At 55.3% G+C, this 18,693-nt stretch overlaps 1 protein-coding gene across 1 annotated transcript in view; it reads right to left on the bottom strand.

Moving 5' to 3' along the window:
• Positions 1 to 230: 230 nt before the first annotated feature.
• PADI1 (peptidyl arginine deiminase 1) overlaps positions 231 to 18,693 on the bottom strand; it is a 38,123-nt gene continuing 19,660 nt past the window's right edge. The window contains exons 3-16 of the mRNA XM_032418319.1: positions 17,868 to 17,940; positions 17,174 to 17,235; positions 16,663 to 16,780; positions 16,407 to 16,532; positions 14,681 to 14,853; positions 14,428 to 14,531; positions 13,911 to 14,034; positions 13,401 to 13,508; positions 11,936 to 12,087; positions 6,225 to 6,369; positions 5,338 to 5,431; positions 4,235 to 4,314; positions 3,314 to 3,439; positions 231 to 464 (exon numbers count right to left, since the gene is read on the bottom strand). Coding sequence (XP_032274210.1) covers positions 231 to 464; positions 3,314 to 3,439; positions 4,235 to 4,314; positions 5,338 to 5,431; positions 6,225 to 6,369; positions 11,936 to 12,087; positions 13,401 to 13,508; positions 13,911 to 14,034; positions 14,428 to 14,531; positions 14,681 to 14,853; positions 16,407 to 16,532; positions 16,663 to 16,780; positions 17,174 to 17,235; positions 17,868 to 17,940 — 1,719 coding nt within the window. The remainder of the gene's footprint in view (positions 465 to 3,313; positions 3,440 to 4,234; positions 4,315 to 5,337; positions 5,432 to 6,224; positions 6,370 to 11,935; positions 12,088 to 13,400; positions 13,509 to 13,910; positions 14,035 to 14,427; positions 14,532 to 14,680; positions 14,854 to 16,406; positions 16,533 to 16,662; positions 16,781 to 17,173; positions 17,236 to 17,867; positions 17,941 to 18,693) is intronic.

Raw genomic sequence — 18,693 nt, forward strand, 5'->3', positions numbered from 1 at the left:
GGAGGAATGAAGACAGTCCTCCTCGGGCCGGGGAGGCCACTCCAGAGGTGAGGGTGTGTGATGCCCACCGCCGTATCCCCGGGCCTGCGGTGGCCAGCACGTTTGCAGGCCCTCGGGAAGAAGCGCCCGAGGCTCCCCTAAGAGGATGGAGGCCGGGTGGAGGTTCCTCGCCCTCACCCTGGCGGGGCTCCCTGGCAGGTGGGAAGAGGGGATGGCGGGTAGAGGCAGGCTCAGGGCACCATGTGCCACCACTTGAAGGAGAAGGGCTTCCGGCGCACATTGGTGCCGCAGTGGATCTCCCCGAGCAGCTTGTGGTAGGACAAATAGTCGTCGATGAAGATGCAGTGGAGGCCCAGCGGCTGCAGCAGGGACCGCACCTTCTCCTCCAGGCAGCAGTGGCCGTTGATGATGGGTCCGAAGGGCTTGGGGATGCCCAGGTACTTGCCTAAGACCACCATGTTGACCTGTAGAAGAGAGAAGGCAAGAGGGAAGACTTGCTGCCCCGGGGATGCTCTACACATTTCGGGGGCCCTGTCCGCAGGTCTGTCCCATCCTCGTCAGCATCCCTGGGCCGCTAGGACTGGCACTTGCTCAAAAACTAGGGTCTATGGTGAAAAGAAATGGATTCGTGGTTGGAAGAGAAGATTAATACCAAGTAGGGCTGCCAAGAACATACATGGCTCTTTTATATGAATGAAAGTATTCCTCCAATACTTTCTTCCATCTATCAGAATATTGTCATATTCTAACAATTTAGTTAGAGCAAGATTTTGCCATCAGCTGCCAGAAACTTTGTACAACAAATATCTACAAGGTCTATGGTGAGAATGTCCTTATAGGTGTGGTGCCCTTGTGCAGTGCACAGCTTGCTCAACTATCCCTGGAAGCCCTAATAAGTGTTACGGTTTATTGAACATCCCCTGTCTGCCAGATACATCATCACTAAACCTCACAGCCTCCCTCTGAGTCAGTGGCTGGGGAAGGTTAAATAACATAATCCAGGCCACACAATCAGAGAACAGAGAGACGAGGGTGCCTGGGTGGCTCAGTAGGTTAAGCGTCTGCCTTCGGCTCAGGTCGTGATCCTGGGTTCCTGGGATCAAGTCCCACATTGGGCTCCCTGCTCCTCGGGGAGCCTGCTTCTCCCTCTGCTTCTCTCTCTCTGTCTCTCATGAATAAAAAAATAAAAGCTTTAAAAAAAGAGAGCGAGAGAGAGAATGGAGAGACTAAAATCTGACGTGGATCTAACTCATGCCCAAAGTCATGCTCTTTATATTCTACTGGAGTTTGTAGCCCTGCCTCCCCAGTGGGGAGCTGGGGAGTTGGGGGAGGGGGCTAGGAGCCCTTGGGGGCATCTTACTCTCCAGAGGCACTTCTGCTCCCCTGGCTGAGGGCCCTAACCCTGGGGAAGGAAAGTCTCCCCAGGGCAGGGTATGGAAGGGTCTCAGAGAAAACCTCGGCCCCATACTGATGGCCAGAGGAGCTGTCCTTGGTGTTCAAAGGGGACTCTCTGGACGTGCTGTCCTGAGGGTGGTGCTGGGTTATCTCAACGTGCGGTGGACTGCCCCGGACTCCACGCTCTCACATTCTCCATGGTGTGGCCCCTCATCCTCAAGTCTGCCTGCAGGGCCATGCGCTGCTGGGACCAACATGAAGCTGGAGGGTCCTCTGGGGTCAGTCCCATGGCCTTGGCCCTGAGCTACCCCATTGCCCACTAATGGGCCAGAATGTGCTGGGTGGAAGTGGGGCAGGTGGAGGGACAGAGGGCCGAGAGAGGAGACGAGAACTCAGGAGACTGGAGGCTCTGCATTTGCTGGGTGACTTCAGGCAAGTCAACCACTCTGCTCGGAGGTCCTATTTCCCCAACTGACAAATGAGGGGGTTAAGTGAGTGTTCCCTATGGGGCTCTTCCAGTTAGGACATCCTGGGCTCCTTTAGCGGGGTCTGGACCGAAGCTTAGAGATTCTCCCAGAGGGGTGTGTGTTGGGGTGGGGCTTCCAAAGAGGGCTGGCCAAAGTCATGGGACTTCAGCCAGAACCAGAGCCTGGGTGCCCCTTAGTGCTTCCCTGACCAATATGGCAGCCACTGGCCACATGTGGCTGTTGAAAATTAAATTAAATTAGAGTATAAGGTTCATTCCTCAGCCACGCTAGCCACATTTTAAGTGCTCAGTAGCCCATGTGGCTTGGTGGCTCCCATGCTGTGCAGACACAGAACATTTCCACCATCCGAGAAAGTTCTAACAGACAGCACCGCCTCAGAACAGTGGTTCTCAGCCAGGGTGATTTTGCCCCCAGGACACTCTGGTTGGCGAGGTGAGAGGAGTGGTACTTACAGGGGCATCTCGTGGGCAGGAGACAGGGATGCTGCAGCCAGCCCACGAAGCACAGCATGGCCCCCACGACAAAGGATTCAGGCCCAAACATCGGTAGAGCCAAGGTCATGAAGCCCTGCCTTAGAGGTCTCTGCCAGGACCCCTCAGTGAGGCATCAGGTGTGAGTGCAAATCCTGGCAGGGAAGCCCTGCCCCACACACAGGCCCCCAGGCAGGCCCTCGGGATTCACTCCCACCCCTTGGCTTGTCCAGTGACAGGGATGCGAGTGAAAGGCCCCGGGCTGAAAAGGGAAGGTCCCCCATCCTGGGGAGTCCCTCCACAAGCCGCCAACACCCTGTCATCCTTTCCCAAGGTGTTAATGGTTCAGCCAGCGCTGTGCTCATAACATCACCCGGCCCCTCCCAGGGGCCACCCCGGTGAGATCACATCTGGGCATCTGCTTGTCAGCTGCCTGACTTAATGACAGCCGGGGAGGCAGCCACCGCGGGCCCGCCTGCTCGCCCGGGGAGCCACACTGGGGAGCAGCCAGTGGGGGGCCAGGGCGCAGGCCACAGCAGACAGCCGAGGCCCCAAAAAGGAAGCCTGAGACACTGAAACAAAAGACGCTTCCTTTTTCCACTTGGGAGAAAAAAAAAAAAAACGCCCTTAGTTGCAGGGCTGCCCCGTGCACGGAAGGAGGTTCAGCAGCACCCCAGCCCACACCCACGAGATGCCAGCAGGTCCCCCATCCTCGTAGCAGTAAGAAAATGCCCTCGGGGGGCAAAATCGCCCTGGTTGAGAACCACTGATGGGGATGCTCTATACCTGCACAAAAAGCAAACACGCGCTGAAGAGGTCCGCAAGCCCTCCCCGCCCCAGTCTCTGTGCCCGGCTGCCCTCGGACGACAGGAAGTGCTTCTCCTCTGGAACCCCAACTGACACCCCTCCGGACCCTGCCGGGCCCCAGGGACAGGAAATGACCTTCTTCTGCGCTCTCACCATGTCAGGGAAGAAGGCTTCTGCATAGGAGCCCTTCAGGGAGAAGAGCTGGGGGATGTCCACGATGTCCCGCTCGGTCAGGCCCAGCTCCCGCTTCAGCACCTCCCGGTTCCAGTCGATGCATTTCTGGGGGCAGGGGGAGAGGCAGCGGGCGCACCCGGGGAGCCAGGGGGCTCTACCGCTTGCTGAACGCCGACTGCGTGTCAGGCCCTGCGCACAGCCCCCTGCACTCTTGCGCTCCTTCGATCCTCCCAACAGCTGTGGGCCACCGCCACTCCCAGATAGGGAAACTGAGGCTCAAGGGACCTGCCCAAGGGCACAGAGCTAGGAAGCAGCGGAGCTGGGATTTGGACCCAGTTTCTGTTTCCAAAAGTGCCTGCCCCTACAACACACTGCCCCAGCCACGGGGTGACCTGCACCCCTACCCACCTCTGCAGGTCGAGAGAGTGCCAGGCTCCACTCAGGAGAAGGGAAGGGCCTCCTCCATTTACTGAGCACAGCTCTGCACGAGGCCCTGCGCCCTGCACGAGGCGGGCATTAGCCCTGCCCCTTCCAGAGACCTCTTCCCGCCCCTGCCCCCCCTGTCCTCCTTGTCCGATCCCCTTGACTCCCATCTGCCCTACCCCTCTCCGCCACGGGGCCCCATTTCTCCACCACATGTCTCTCCTCTCACTCTGCTTCCCCAGAAACTCGTCCTTTCCTCAGAGCTAGATCTCCCTCATCAGACTGGGAGCTCCCTTAGGGTACTGCTGTGTCTCCTCCATCAGACTGTGGGTTCCCACTGCAGAGGCCCTACCCTACCCACAGGTTTCGGCAGCCCCCAGGACAGTCAGAGGCCCGGGGCTGAGCCCCTGACCCCTGCCCCAGCAATTCCTGGGGCTCTTTCTCCTGGGAGCTGGGGGACCCCCCAAGAGCCCTCACCTGTACATAGAGACTGTCCCTCCTGAGACTACGGTCCGCCAGCATCTCATTAATGCTTCTATTCACCTGGTGACTTAACCCTGCGAGGGAACAAAGGCAGGACGGCGGCTCAGGGCGGACTGCCCAGGGCCATCTTGGGCCTGGAGCAGCAGAATCTGGGCCAGGATTTTTCTCCCACCTCAGTGCCAGGGGCTGAAGCTAGGCCCAGACAGAGAAAGCCAGAGACTGGAGACCCCGTGGGACCCAGGCTCTGGCTGCAAGGACATCCTGGGGATGGAGCACAGGCTCCTCGGGAAGGGACTCTTGGCTCAGTGCTGTATAATTACAGGGCAGCTACCATTACTGAACACCCACCATGCTCTGGCACCCTACTAAATTTATGATTAATCTTTAAAACAATGATGGATGGGTTAATTATCACCCCCAACTCAGAGAAGAGGAAACTGAGGCACTGAGCGGTTTGGAACGCAATCTTGATTGGAACCTAGGTCTTGAAGCTCTGTCACATCCCTTCCAGTGCTCCATTTCTCAGGTGAGAACACTGAGATCCATGGTGGAAAGGGAGAGGTGCTCAAGGCGGCCAGCCAGGCCCTTGGATGGTCTGTCAATTCCCAGAGGCAGGTCCACAGAGGGGCCCTGACCACCCATCTGGCTTCTCACCCACCGCCCCCCCCACTCTTGAGCCCCAAGCCCTGCCGCATCCTGGGGATAGCCCTGGGCCAGGCACTCCTCTCTGAGCTTCTGGGGAAAGGGATAAGGGGGAGGGTACAAGATCAGTAGGGTGCACATTGTTTCCGGTGGCTTTCCTCTCCTGGGATGTGGCCAGGAGCCGCCTACTCTTACTGCGGAGGTCACCCCCTGCGTGTGCCTGGGACAATCCACTGGCCTCTTGGCTTCCCTGCCTGGACCCAATAAAGGGACAGCCTGACAGCTCCCAGGAGAGTGTGTTGGGAGAATTAGTGATGTCCACCTCTGAGTGGAGGGATCTGAGCAAGGCAAAGGGCCTATAAATAGAGCATTAGCCACGAAAGGCATCCCTGGAGCCCAGGGCTGGCAGTGAGAGCGCAGGGTCCCCACAGGGGGACTGGGTCATTGGCACTCACCATCAAACTGGGCGGCCTCCCCATACCCCTCCTCTTTCTTCTCTTGGAATAGTCTGAGGCAAGCGCTGGGGCTCGCCAAGAGCAGCCGGAAGCCCTAGCAGAGGGAGGGAGAATATTTCAGTGGATGGGTTCCCCCTAGATGCAGCAGACCCCAAACTTCAGGAGGGGCCCGAGTTCAGAGGCCAGACCACACGTGGGTCCCACCTACCAGCCACAGAGAACTCTCCGCAATTCCCCTAATCCACCAAGCTGGTTCACACCCCCAGGCCTTTGTCCAAGACATTCTCCGCCTGGATGCCCTTGTCTACCGGGGAACTCAGCCACTGGTCACTGGTCGGCCTCCCTTCCCAGGCTGCTTGCTCTCTGAGCAAGAGGCCCTCTCTGCAAAGCGGTGGAGCTGAGTGGTTAAGATGTTGGTCCCAAGTCCTCTGTCTGGGTTTGAATCTTACCTGTAATTGCCCTTCTGGACCTCAGTTTTCCCATCCGTAAAATGGGGACAATGATAATCGTACCCACCTCATGGAATTGTTGGAAGATTAAATGAATTAAAACACGTGCACATCATAGGTGCTCGCTAAATGTTACCAATTATTATTATCAGTGTCATTCCTGGGTCTAGGCTGAGAGGTTTGGATCAAAGCAAACACCCAGCAAGTGTGAGAATGAGCATATGAGTAGTGGAGCCATTCAGTACCCTCCTGACCTGAGCTCTGACCTCCTCCAGGAAGCCCCCCCGCCGGTTAACACCATCTGGTTCCCAGAGTGCCCTGACTCCGAGCTCCCTACAGACACAGGCAGTGAGCTGGTTCCAGGCGGCTTTGCTCTAACCATTCCCATCAGGTTGGGGAGGGGCAGGGGTGGCTCAGGCAGGAGGAGAGGGGACACACCTTTTGGTCAGAGGTGGGCACAAAGCTCAGGAACTCATCCACGTGGCCCACAGAGAGCCAATCGGAGTAGAGCTCCACGGGCGCCTGCACCTGCTGGGCCTTCAGGAAGTCCCGTACGACCTTGGCCATTCGCCTCCCACCGGACCTGGCCCAGGAGGGAGAGAACAGGGTCACTTCATGCCTACTGTCAGCTGGCATCCCACCCCTGTCCAAGCCTCATGACATTCCTCTGAACAGGTCTCCTTTTGTCCCCACTTCCCGGCCCCAACCCCCAGTTACCTCCAGGAACTCACTGTCCATCCTGACTATCATCCCAAGGAGTCCATCCCCTCCTCACGCAAAGCATCCTCCCCCAGGCCGGGAAGGCCCTGCTTGCTCCTCCTCACTAAAAAGAGTCAAACAAGAGAGCTCCACTTGCCAAAGGGAACTAAAGACCCTCACCTCACATCCCGGGACTCAGAGAGGTTAAATCTCCACCGAAGACGCCCAGCCTCGGGTTCCAAATATGACCAGGAGCTGGCCAGCCCCTCCCTCAGCCCAGTGTTTCCCAAAGTGTGGGGCCTGGACCACCTGGGGTCAGACTCTGGTGGGGGCAGGTGCTTGTTTAAACACAGGGCTCCTGGGCCCTGACTTCCTCCACATCTCAGAGTCTTTGAGAACGTGGCACCTCTGAAGATGTGGGATCTGCATTTCAACAAGCGCCTCGGCTACTTCATGCGCCAGAGAACCACTGCCCCAGTCACCTCGTGCTCAACACGGACTGTCTAATCCTCAGCAGGTCCTGAAATGAGCGCTGGGCATTTTCAAACCACCCCATACTAGCAGAGGGAGGGGCTGAGGTAGCCCAAACTAGGGAGCAGGTCTCGGGAGCTGGAGTCCCAGAGCTGTGGGAGGAGACATTACCATAAGCTGCCTGTGCCTGTGGGGATTTCGACGCTGTCTCAGGCACAGCCATGGCCCCATTTCACAGATGGGGCAGCTGAGGCCTAGCAAGTTCAATGGGGGGGACTTGTCCAAAGTCAGAACGATGTCTTATATACTCTGGGCACTTTCCACCTTTCCCTAGCATGGGTAACCATGTGCAAACACACACACACAGAGAAAGAGACTTCTTTTTTCAATATGTTATACAAAAAAGGGATCACATTTCTTGACCTTGCTTGCCTGGCTTAAGGATGTATCATGGACAAGCTCCCCAGCCTGCATCGAATCTGGTGCTTCTACCTTAAGCAGAACACAATCCAGCCCTTCCCTCCTCCTCTTCTGCCACCATCTGGCCCACACACCTCCCTCATCTAAATAATTCTAGTGGCAGGAGCACCTGGGTGGCTTAGTCAGTTAAACCTCTGCCTTCACCTCAGGTCATGATCCCAGAGTCCTGGGATCAGTGGGCTCCCTGCTCAGCAGGAAGTCTGCTTTTCACTTTGCCCCTCCCCCCGCTCTCTCTCTCAAATAAATAAATAAAATCTTAAAAAAGAAAGAAAGAGAGAGAGAGAAAGAGGGAGGGAGAAAGAAAGAAAGAAAAAGAAGAAAGAAAGAAAGAAAAGAAAGAAAGAAGAAAGAAAGAAAGAAAGAAAGAAAGAAAGAAAGAAAGAAAGAAAGAAAGAAAAAAGAAAGAAAGAGAGAGAAAGAAAGAAAAGGAGGGAGGGAGGGAAGGAAGGAAGGAAGAAAGCAAGAAAGAAAGAAGAAAGAAAGGAAAAGAAAGAAAGAAAGAAAGAAAGAAAGAAAGAAAGAAAGAAAGAGAAAGAAAAGGAGGGAGGGAGGGAAGGAAGGTGGGAAGGAAGGAAGGAAGGAAGGAAGAAAGCAAGAAAGCAAGAAAGCAAAAGAAAGAAAGAAAGAAAGAAAGAAAAAGGAAGGAAGGAAGGAAGGAAGGAAGGAAGGAAGGAAGGAAGGAAGGAAGGAAGGAAGGAAGGAAGGAAGGAAGGAAGGAAGGAAGGAAGGAAGGAAGGAAGAAAGAAAGAAAGAAAGAAAGAAAGAAAGAAAGAAAGAAAGAAAGAAAGAAAGAAAGAAAGAAAGAAAAGGAATTCTAGTGGCTTGCCTCTTTCCCTGGTCTCTCTGCTTTCACCCTTGCTCCCCTGCAGTCTAACCAGATGGAGGTTTTTAAATATGTCAGATCACCTCCCTCCTCCAGACAAAACCCTCCCACCACCCGTCTCCCTCGCTGTACATGCAAAGTCCGCACAATGACCCGCATAGCCCCTACCAATCCTGACAACTCCCTCCTTCCACTCTCCTCTTCATCTGCTCAGTTCTGGCCATGCTGGCGTCCTGCTGCCCCTTGAACATACCAGGTACAGTCCTGCCTCAGGACCTTTGCACATGCTGTTCTCTGTACCAGGAATTATTGCCCACTCCCCATCTCCCCATGGCTCACTTCCATCTTCAGATTTAACTCAAATGTCATCTTCTTTCTCTATGAGGCCTTTGAACAATCCCTCAATCCTCTTCCCAGATTTATGTTTCTTTATAGCATTTGGTACTATTTGGCATACTTGCTATCTTGTGTATTGCCTGGCATCCCACCAGAATGTAAGCTCCAGGAGGGCTGGGATTTTGTCCACGTTCACTTCTGGGCTCCTAGCACCTCTTACATACCAGATGCTCAAAAACCGTTTGTGAGTGATATGCTTTTGAACAGCCGTGTAATAGTCCATGGTCTCTACCACTCAAATATGCCGTAGACTCAACAAGCAATGATAAATGACAACACTGATTTGATCTGGGGGATAGGACTGTGGAAAATATTTTTCTTGTATTTCTGTTATTTTATGATAGTGCTGGCAATTTAAAAAGACTTCCTAAAGTGAGATCCTAAAGTGGAGAGGAGCGAGACCCCAGAACATGTTCATGAGCAGAATCAGGAACACGTGAGGTTGAGGAAGGGGCCCCGCCAGCCCAAGCCAGCCTGGGAAGCATCAGACCTGTGCTGGGAGGCACATCAAAACCACCACCAGGGGGCAGAATTGCTTAAAGATGATTTTTAAATATGGGGCGCGAAGCGGGGAGAACCCAAGCAGAGAATGGACAGGACACTTACTGAGCACCTAGCATGTGCCTGCCTGAGGCTCCTAGTACTAAGTATCTTGCTTAATGTCCACGATTCCCCTATGATGTACGTACAAATAACAGGCGCTGGTCATGATCTGAACTCTGCCCTGCTAAGCTCTCTGACCATCCCCGACCGTGCCCCTCCTTGCTCACTCAGCTCCAGCTCATGGACCTCCTTGCTGCTCCTCTAATGTCTCCAACACACTCCTGCCTCAGGGCCTTTGCACTGACCATTTCCACTCCTTTGCACGTTTTCTTCCCAAATACCCACATCTTCAACTCCCTCATTTCCTTCAGGGCTTTGTTTAACTGTCAGCTTCTCCCCAGGGTTTCCTTTATCTAACACCCTATATTATCTACTTATGTATTAGTTTTGCTTATTGTCTGTTTCTCCCTGCTAGAATGAATATAGGTTGGCTGTTTGTTCACTGCTGAGGTCAGAAAGAAGCCAAGACAGGAACACAGGACCTCAGCCTGAGTGTTAAATTTTAGTTTGGGGTCCAAGGGGGTGATCTGGATTCTGACTCTACTGCTAACTTGCTGTGTGATCCTAGGCAGTAGCTGTACCTCTCTGAGCCTCAGGGACCCCTTCTGTTTACCAAGGACCTTGCTCCTGGTTATCTATACAATGGTCAGTGGACTGGGTCACAGCTGCACTGGAGGTCCCCACCTTCCTATCCCCAGTCCTTGCTCTGAACCTGGGAGCTTCCAGAACATTTCTTTTATCCAGGGCCGCAGACCTGGCATACGGGAAGTCTCAATAAATATTTACAGAATCAGGTAAATGAATGCATAAATGAGTGCACTCCCTTCCCCTTTCTGAGCCTCAGCTTCCTCATCTGTGAAATGGGGATAATAATTATCCCAACCTCATAGGGCTGTTTCTAAGAATTACATGAGGCTAATCCTTAAATTAAATGAGGGTAAATCCTTATGTTCGTGGCACATAGTAGGTGTTTAATAACTTTTGCCCAATGAGTTCCAACCTGCTTCATAGGAGACCCACTGCTGGGGGCCCAGCTAAACAATATTTAAATTCAGAAGACAGTTAACATGAATTCTTTATCCCCACTAGTGCTGATTATATAGCTAGCACAGAGATTTTTAATAGACCCATTTCACAGACAGGAAACTGAGGCATGGAGTATAAAATAATTTGCTCATTTCGTAATGTATCTGTTGCGCACTGATACATCCCTAGCATCTTCAACCGTGCCTGGCACATAATAGGCATAAAATAAATAGCTTCAAATGAGTTAATTGAGCGCCTACTATGTGCCAGGCACTATAGTAAGTGCTGCTTAGGTGGTATACCCCAAAACACATGACTAGTATATGGCAGAGGTAGGACTCGAACCTAAGCCCATCTGTGCTCCAAAGCCTGTGCTCCTTCCTCCTGGGTCCCTCCCTGAAGCCCAGGTGCACTACCCGGAGGCCCCCAGGTCCTTCCGCCTCCAGGGCTGTGGGCGAGATCAGGTCCCCGAGTAGTGTCTGAGCATGAGTCACCAGCAAGGTGAGCGCTCCTTTTGCTCTAGCCAACCTCAGCCCCGGGCATCCAGCTTGGGCACCCAGCTACGTGCCTGGGGTTGGTGCCAGGAAACCTCGCCTTGCCCGATCCACAACCCCGAGGCTGCCAGCGTCACCACTCGAGGCTGGGTGACCTTCCTATGACTGCCTGGCTGCTCTAGATGTCAGTCAGGCCTTGGGGTTTTCACCTGGTTTCCAGGCCACCCCCACACACAAAGGAGAAGGTGGCCTCTGGTGCCCTTGGCGGGCTTAATCTCCAGACAGGAAGCCAAGGACCCTGCCAGGATCCCTGGATGGCGCACCCCATTCTTCGGTTGCCTGCAGGCAGGGTGGGGACCCATTCAGCAGGATTTAGCAGATACTGTCACCTGTCTAAGCACTAACCCCTATATACCTTGTTTCCTGCCTGATGACAGCTGTCCAGGGTGGGACCCACCAAGTCACCTCTGCCACCCTGGTGTCCTGCCCAGCCACTCATTCACCAGTAGCCACCTGGTGACCCCTGGGCCCTTTAAGCTATTGCTAGAACAGCAGCTATTTTGACCTACTGGGAGAGGTCACCAGGTCCATCTCCTGCCTCTGCGCCACATCGTGCATCACCTCCCCGAATATTCTCATGTTTCAAAAGAAGCTGGAAATCTGGCTTTTTATGTCAGGCCTCCCCCTATATATGTAGTTGGTGACTAATGAAGCTCATGAGATACTAGGCAGGCCCAAAGACCGTGGGTTTCTAGTTCATGAGTTTTCTCCAAAGAGAAATGAGACTAAATCTAAGTTTCTAGGGGCGCCTGGGTGGCTCAGTCGTGAAGCGTCTGCCTTCGGCTCAGGTCATGATCCCAGGGTCCTGGGATCGAGCCCCACATCGGGCTCCCTGCTCCGCGGGGAGCCTGCTTCTCCCTCTCCCACTCCCCCGCTTGTGTTCCCTCTCTCGCTATCTCTCTCTCTGTCAAATAAATAAATAAAATCTTTAAAAATAATAATAATAAATCTAAGTTTCTAGGACTCGAAGTCTTTGACTCCAGGACCACGAGCAGGAATGAAGACCGCTTCTCAGACTGGGGACCTGTGTTTGGGGTGAGGGAGGGTGCATGCTGCAGGGATCCCCACGCCCTCCCGCCTCCCGCCAGGCCTCTCACTTGGGGAAGCTGCTGCCGATGAGGATCCGGCCCAGGGGATACTCCTTGCCGCCCACTGTGACGGGCGGGCTGACATCCAGGTTGCCGAAAGAGTCAAGGCTGGAGGCACCAGCAGACAGGATCTCCCGGGTTACATATCCAAAGTCGGGACCCTAGGGGAGGACCAGCAAGCCCCCCCACCCCAGAAGGAGGGGTCAGTTAGGACAGGAAGTGACACCTCTTCGGCGGGGAGGTGGGGGGATGCAATTAAAGTCCAAGTCTGCAACAGGACGATAACAAGAAAATCCCCAAATGGTGGGAAATCAGGCAATACACTTCTGAAGAATCCTTAGGTCAAAGAAGAAATCCAAGTGGAAACTAGACAATATTTTGAAGTGTAAGGTGATAAGCATGCAGCCCACCAGAACTTGTGGGGTGCTCTCGAGGCTCCGGCTAGGAACGGCTGTAGCTCTGAACACACGTGTTAGGAAGAGAGAGGGTTGAAAAATCTTGCTTCCATTCCCAGCTAGGAAAAGAACAGCAAATTAGACGCAGGGCAAGTGGAAGGGAGGACAGAGTAAAGATGAGAGCAGAGATGAACAGGGAACGCCCCGGCCAGGTAAGGCCCAGGCTTGGGGTCAGGCCCTTGGCTGGTGCAGACTCACCCTGCAGGGCTCACTGTCACCTGCGCTGGGACCCGGCCCCGGCCCCTCCAGGCTGAGGTAAATGCCTTGCTCCGCGTTCCCGTGAGCTCCCGGACTTCCCCCTCCCAGCCCCGACCTGGACGCGAGCACTGTCCCTGCGCCAGGGCTGTGGGAGCTGGGAACCAGGCAGAGATGGCGAGCTGTAGGCCTCAGGCCCACCTCCAGAGGCAGTTCAGTGCAGTGGGAGGGCTGTGGGGACAGTCCCTCTGGTTTTACCTCTTGGTGCCCCTAGCTGCTTGGCCTAGGGTAAGTTACTTCACCTCTCTGAGCCTGCTGAACACAGCAGCTATCCACAGGACTGTGGATTCGAGAAGTGACTGTGCAAAGCTAGGGCCGGGTGCCTGGAACACGGCGCATGCGTGCTGGGACTGCTCTTGTCCCCATCCTGTGCGTGAGAGGCAGCATGGGGCCTGGCCCGCAGCAGGTGTTCAGAAAACATCTGTTACTTGAAAACAGGCCCCACCTCATAAAGGCAAGAGTCATGAGGGCTCACTAACGGCGCGTTCCCCCACGATGCAGTTTGGTCTCCCCAGGGCTGACCCCTCTGTTGACTTCCACCCACATGGGGGAGAAGGGCTCCCCAGGAGGACTTTACTGGCCTGCCCTTCCCAGAACAGGGGGGATTTGCGTGTTGTTGGCATGTCATTTGCATGTTCTATCCCAACTCCCCATTTCCCCACCATTTGTGTCCTTTAGCCCCCCTAAAGGATAAGGACCAGGACCAGCGAAATCCTATAGGAGGAGCCCCCCAAGGGACCTCCACTCCACCCTTTGCCACATACCAGGATCCGCTTATAGGGGAAATGCTTCAGACCTCTGTTTCGGGGAGAGTCAAAGACCACTGGGAAAGACTTGTGAGGGGCCTCAGTGTAGCCAAACTCCATCTCATCCTAGGAGGGGAAAAGAAGAGATCACGGTGGTGTCCCCAAGTGTGATTTTCCAAACGGGGTGATCCCCTCATACCTGGACCAGGGTGGGGCCACAGATGCTCCCTAAGACCTGGGTGTGCATGGGTCAGGGTTATAGGTGAGGCCTCTTGGGACCCCAACTGGGAGAGGACTCTGTCTGGGACCCAAGCATGTGGGGGAAACGGGAGAGACTGGGATGATAGGGGCAGTGGGAACGTGTTTCCCTAAGCTGCCTGTGCCTCGCCCCCCCCCACCCCGACCGAGTCCTGGCTTTTCTTGGGAGACCAGGCTGCTTAGGAACCTGTGCAGGCCCCATTTCCCAAAGTCAGGGTAAAGGATGGGGACCCAGGCGTCCCAGGCCACCCTCCTTGCTCCTGCGCCCACCTGGATCCAGCGGTCATTTCGATTTTCAATCTGAGGGCAGATGATCAGCTTGCAGTTGGTTTTCAATGCTAGGTCAGACATGTCTTCCAGAAATTTCTTATTTGGGCCGTGAGAGTCTGCCACACTGCAAAACACAGGGACAGGGGAACATAATAGTGACCTCTGACTACCTTGGTCCCGTCCACCAGCGACCCCACTCCTGCGACCACCAGCTGCCTCACCAGAGCCTAGCCTCGCTGCCCGGACTCGATCCGAGCTGTCCCACAGGCAGGACACGGTAGAGGCAGGGACACCGACGCTGGAGCCCGTGATCTCAGCCGGGGCCTTAGCTGCTCAGCACAGGATGGGGCCGACCAGCCCAAGCCAGCCTGCTGCTCTCCCCTGTCCAGCCTGCACCCATGGGTGACCTCAACGCATCCGTTCAGGGAGTGAGGGCCCAACGGCGGACACAGCGTTCTGCTCCTATCTCTACCAGTCCAGAGATGGTGGGGTTCCTGCAGGAGGGCTGAGGCCTCACCTGCATGCATACAGCTCCAGGGGGGGCTGGGTGTTGGGGGTCATGATCCAGGGGGCCATGCGGAAGGCCACGGTGTCTGTGAAGAGGGGCACCTCAGGCAGGGTCTGGGGGGGAAACGAGGACTAAGTGGGCCCTGCAGGGAGCCCCATCAGGCCTCAAGTTCCCCCAGTTCCCCCACCTGTCCAGCCCCAGAGACTCCAAACTGGTCCCCCAAACCCTCAGCTGCCACCCCAGCCCCCAACACTGTACATACCTCCGTGTCCACCAGGCTGACACTGAAGGAGACCAGCCCCAAGAAATCAGCGTCAGGGAAGGTGAGTCCCTCCACAAAGAAGCTGATCTGCCGCTCCCCCTGCTGCCGCTTAACTTCGTAGGACAGGTGCTGAGGCCCCAGCACCTGCTTGTAGTCTTTCAGGGAATTCCCGCCTAAGGGAAACCAGAGTCAAGGGCCAGCGCTGGGATGAGGGATGGCAGGGAGGAAACCAGAGGCCAGGGATCTGGGGCAGAGCCACCCTCATTTTAGATCTGCTGGGGCTCCCCTCGAGCCCCACTGCGTGCAAGCTGTGTGACCCTGGCTCAGTGACTCAGCCTCTCTGAGCCTCCCTTCCCCAGCTGTAAAATGGGCCAACAGTATCTCATGAGGTCAGCGTAAGCTTTAAATCAGATAAAGAGATAAAAGCAGCCCACACAAAAGTCGGAAAATACCCAAACGTCCATCAACGGATGAATGGATAAACAAACTGTGGTTTGTCCATATAATAGAACATTTTCCACCCGTCAAAAGGAATGAGGTGCTGACGCATGCTACAATGTGGACGAACCTTGAAAATCATTCGCGAACTGACACAGAAGGCTACATGTTGCATGATTCCATTTACAGGGAAGTATCCAACACAGGCAAATCCATAGGGACAGAAAGATTACGGGATACCTAGGATTGGGGGGTGGGGGGAGAGGGTATGGGGAGTGGCCGGTGACGGGTACAAGGTTTTACGTGGGGGTGAGGAAACGGTCTTGCAACTAGACAGAGGTGGTGGTCGCAGAGCATCAAGGAGGAACTAAGTGCCATGGAGCTGTCCACTTTCAAATGGTTAATTTCCTATTATGTGAATTTCACCTCAATTTCCTTTTAAAAGCGCCTGGCCTGTAGCATTTCTGCGCTGCCCCCTTCCGTTCTGCCCTGAGGCTTGTCTGGGAAAGGTCACCCTGGCACGCTCTCATTCCGTGGGAAAGGTTATCCGTTCACTGACTGAGACTTTGCTTACGTTCTGGCGTCCCAGTAAGTGTTTCCAAGCGGGGCTCTGTGCCTAAACTTACACCAGTGGTGCACGAGGAGGAACATTCTGGCTCCTGCCAGGTTTAAGTGGCCAGAACAAGTTCTGGGTCAGTTTGAACAGAAGAAGGTAAGGGGGGAAGAAACAAAGGGGCAGGAAAAGCCCCTTTCTATTTATAAAAACGAGTAAAGGCAGCTCAGGGTTAAGGATGGGTATATTTTCTTTAAGCCACAGATTTTGATATATAAAATCTGAACATACGGGTTCTAAGGGCTGGCCTGGGCCTCAGCTTTGCTAGTTCTCGCTCCCACCTCACCCAGTCTGGACAGAGCCGGGGGTGCATCCAGAGCTCACCCATGCTGCCTGATCGGGGTGGGGGTGGGGCAGGCAGTGGAAAGAGGAGGGGTTTGGTGCTTAAGAGATCTGGGCTCGAATGCCTGTTCCACTCCCCGTTGGTTGTGTGACTTAGAGACAGTGGATTCCTGCATCTGAACTTCAGTGGCCTCCTCTATAAAATGGGACTCGTTTTCGAACCTCCTTCTTAGGTAGTATGCTGTGAGCGGCTGGGGTGGCTGTTCATCAGAGGTAGAGGGATGTATAGAAGATGCTGGAGGGGAGGGGGGGGATATGTATAAGAGAAAAAAGAGTTTGGGAAGCAGAGAATGAGCAGAGCAGGGAGGAAAGCGGCCCCAGCAGGCCACTCACCCCTAGCACAGAAGACCCCCACTCGTTTGGAATCCGAGAAGGGCACGTTCAGGACCAGCTTGTGGCTGTCGAAGAGCCTGTCTGGGCCGTCACAGCTCAGTACCATGGGGGACATGTCCTGTAGGTCTGCAGAGAATGGCACCCTTGAGACAGCCCTCCCTGCACCCCGCCGACAGTCTACCCCCGCCACTTCCCCCAGCCTCTACTGCCCCAGGCCACTGCCCTGGACGTCCCCACATACCCCTCTGTCACATACCATCCAGTGATGCCAGCTGGCTGTTGGTGAGGTCAGGCCCTCTGGATGTGACACTGTCCCGGTCACAGTTCACCAGCAGGACGGCCCCATAGCCCTTGGGGCCCCAGCGCCAGGTTTTCTGTGGCAAAACAAGAGGCTTTGGGGTCAGTGGGACCCAGAGGGCTGGGAAGGGGCTCTGGAGCTGGCTAGGGCTGGCTGCTTTGTTAACATGGAGACTTCTGTTTTCTGGGTTTGCTTCAAGATCTAAAGAGGGATCATAGATTTGGGGACTGGAGTTCCAGGTCTCTAGACCCAGAATCCACCCCGCACTTGTGCAGTGAACAACCTATGCAACCATACATGGTGGCCCCACCCAGGCATGGCACTGGAGGAGGAAGGGTGGTATCACTCCTTCAAGAGGAAGGGTGTTCCAGAAACAACCTTCACCAACCCACTGAGCTTTGGCCCTGCTTGGGGGACAGAGGTTTTGCCTGTCAACCCTGCCAGCCTGGGGTGGCCAGGAGAGTGTCACCTTGTCACCGTGGCTCCTCTTCACCTTGCCCGTGCGATGCGTGTCAACATCGAGGGAGAGGTCTGTAAAGGAGTGGAGAGGGGCACCAGAGGCTCACCCAGTCCCACCTCCACGCCCATGATGTCCAGGCCGAGGCGAGCTTCGCCCACGAGACCCAGGAAGACCCGTCCTGGGGACCACACCCAATGCCCGGGAGGCCGTGCGGCTGTCCCCTGTGGTTCTGGATGTTGGAGGGACCCGGTCTCCGGCTCGTGAATTTATTGCCCATCTATGCGTGCTGAATTGCTAGCTCTTGGTGGCCCTCCCCTTGGCCCTTGGGAACGAGCTGAGGCTCTAGGTGCTGGTTCCACTGTTGTCGGAGCCAGCGGCCAGGGCTCTGGCTGAAGGCGGCTCGCGGATCTCTGAGGTTTAGCGAGGAATCTTGGAGTTCCAGTGGTGTGACAGGTGGGCCTCCGGAGGAAGGAGGCCTAAGGTGGGTCTAGCTGTCGGCCATGGGCCGTGCAGTTTCTAGATTCTGGTGGCCCTAAGTATTGCTGGGTCTCCATCCCTGACTGAACTAAAGGCCTCTGAAGAAGTTCCTCGAGGTGGAAGAAGATGGCCATGGGCCTTGCACTCAGGGGTTCCCCTAAGACCTTCAAGCAGGCAATATGGAGGGGCGGGGGGGTATACGGGGAGCCAGGGGGGTGGTACTTACCAACGCCAGTGAGGTAGAGCATGCTGTGGCCCAGGGCACCGCCCTCATGCCCCCCGAAGTAGGACACCTTCACCTGTGGGGACATCATTAGCCCTAAGCCAGCACGACCACCCTCCAGACATGGCAGTGGCAGGGGGCATGGGGGCACACCCCGACAGTCCTGCTTCGAAGCAGGGGAGGCCTGGCCATCCCGAGGTGCTCCCCGCTGCAGAAGGTCCAAGATTCCCGGGCTCCTGGCTTGGACTCAGAGCTGCCTTCCCCAGCTAGAGAGGCTGTGGATGCCTCCCAGGCTCCAGGGCCGGGCTGAGGAGCAAGGAGGGCTGAGTAGGGTGGGACGGGTCCCAGAGGGAGCAGCTGGACCCTCAGGAATCCATGGAGATGTCAGAGAGGAGGAATGAGGGGAGGGACAGCTGACGCCATTGACATCAGCCAGTTACTCAGCCTGTGTAGGCTTCTGTTTCTTCATCTGTAAAATGGGAATAATGACCACACGCCCCCACCCCCACTCCCAATAAAAGCCAATGGTCACAGAGCTCTTCCCGTGGTCCCGAACCCATGCCGAGGGCTCTACCCAGGCCATCTCAGTGAGCTCCCAAGATGGCCCCAGGAGACCAGGCCTATTCCCAATGAGGCCACTCCCGGCCCTCCCTGCAGGCATGCAGCTAGTGAGCCGGGGAGGTGGGGTTTGAACCCATGGCAGGCTCCAGGACCCCTGCTCTCTCTCAATAGCTAAACAGTCTCTGCTTTTTCCCTGTCGGGGGAGAAAGGGCCATGTCAGTGAACCAGTGGGTCACTGTGTGTGTGGTGGGCGTCTGGGGGCGAGTGA

The sequence above is a fragment of the Phoca vitulina genome, unplaced genomic scaffold (genome assembly GCF_004348235.1).
Source record: "Phoca vitulina isolate PV1807 unplaced genomic scaffold, GSC_HSeal_1.0 scaffold2, whole genome shotgun sequence".
Classification (NCBI taxonomy): domain Eukaryota; kingdom Metazoa; phylum Chordata; class Mammalia; order Carnivora; family Phocidae; genus Phoca; species Phoca vitulina.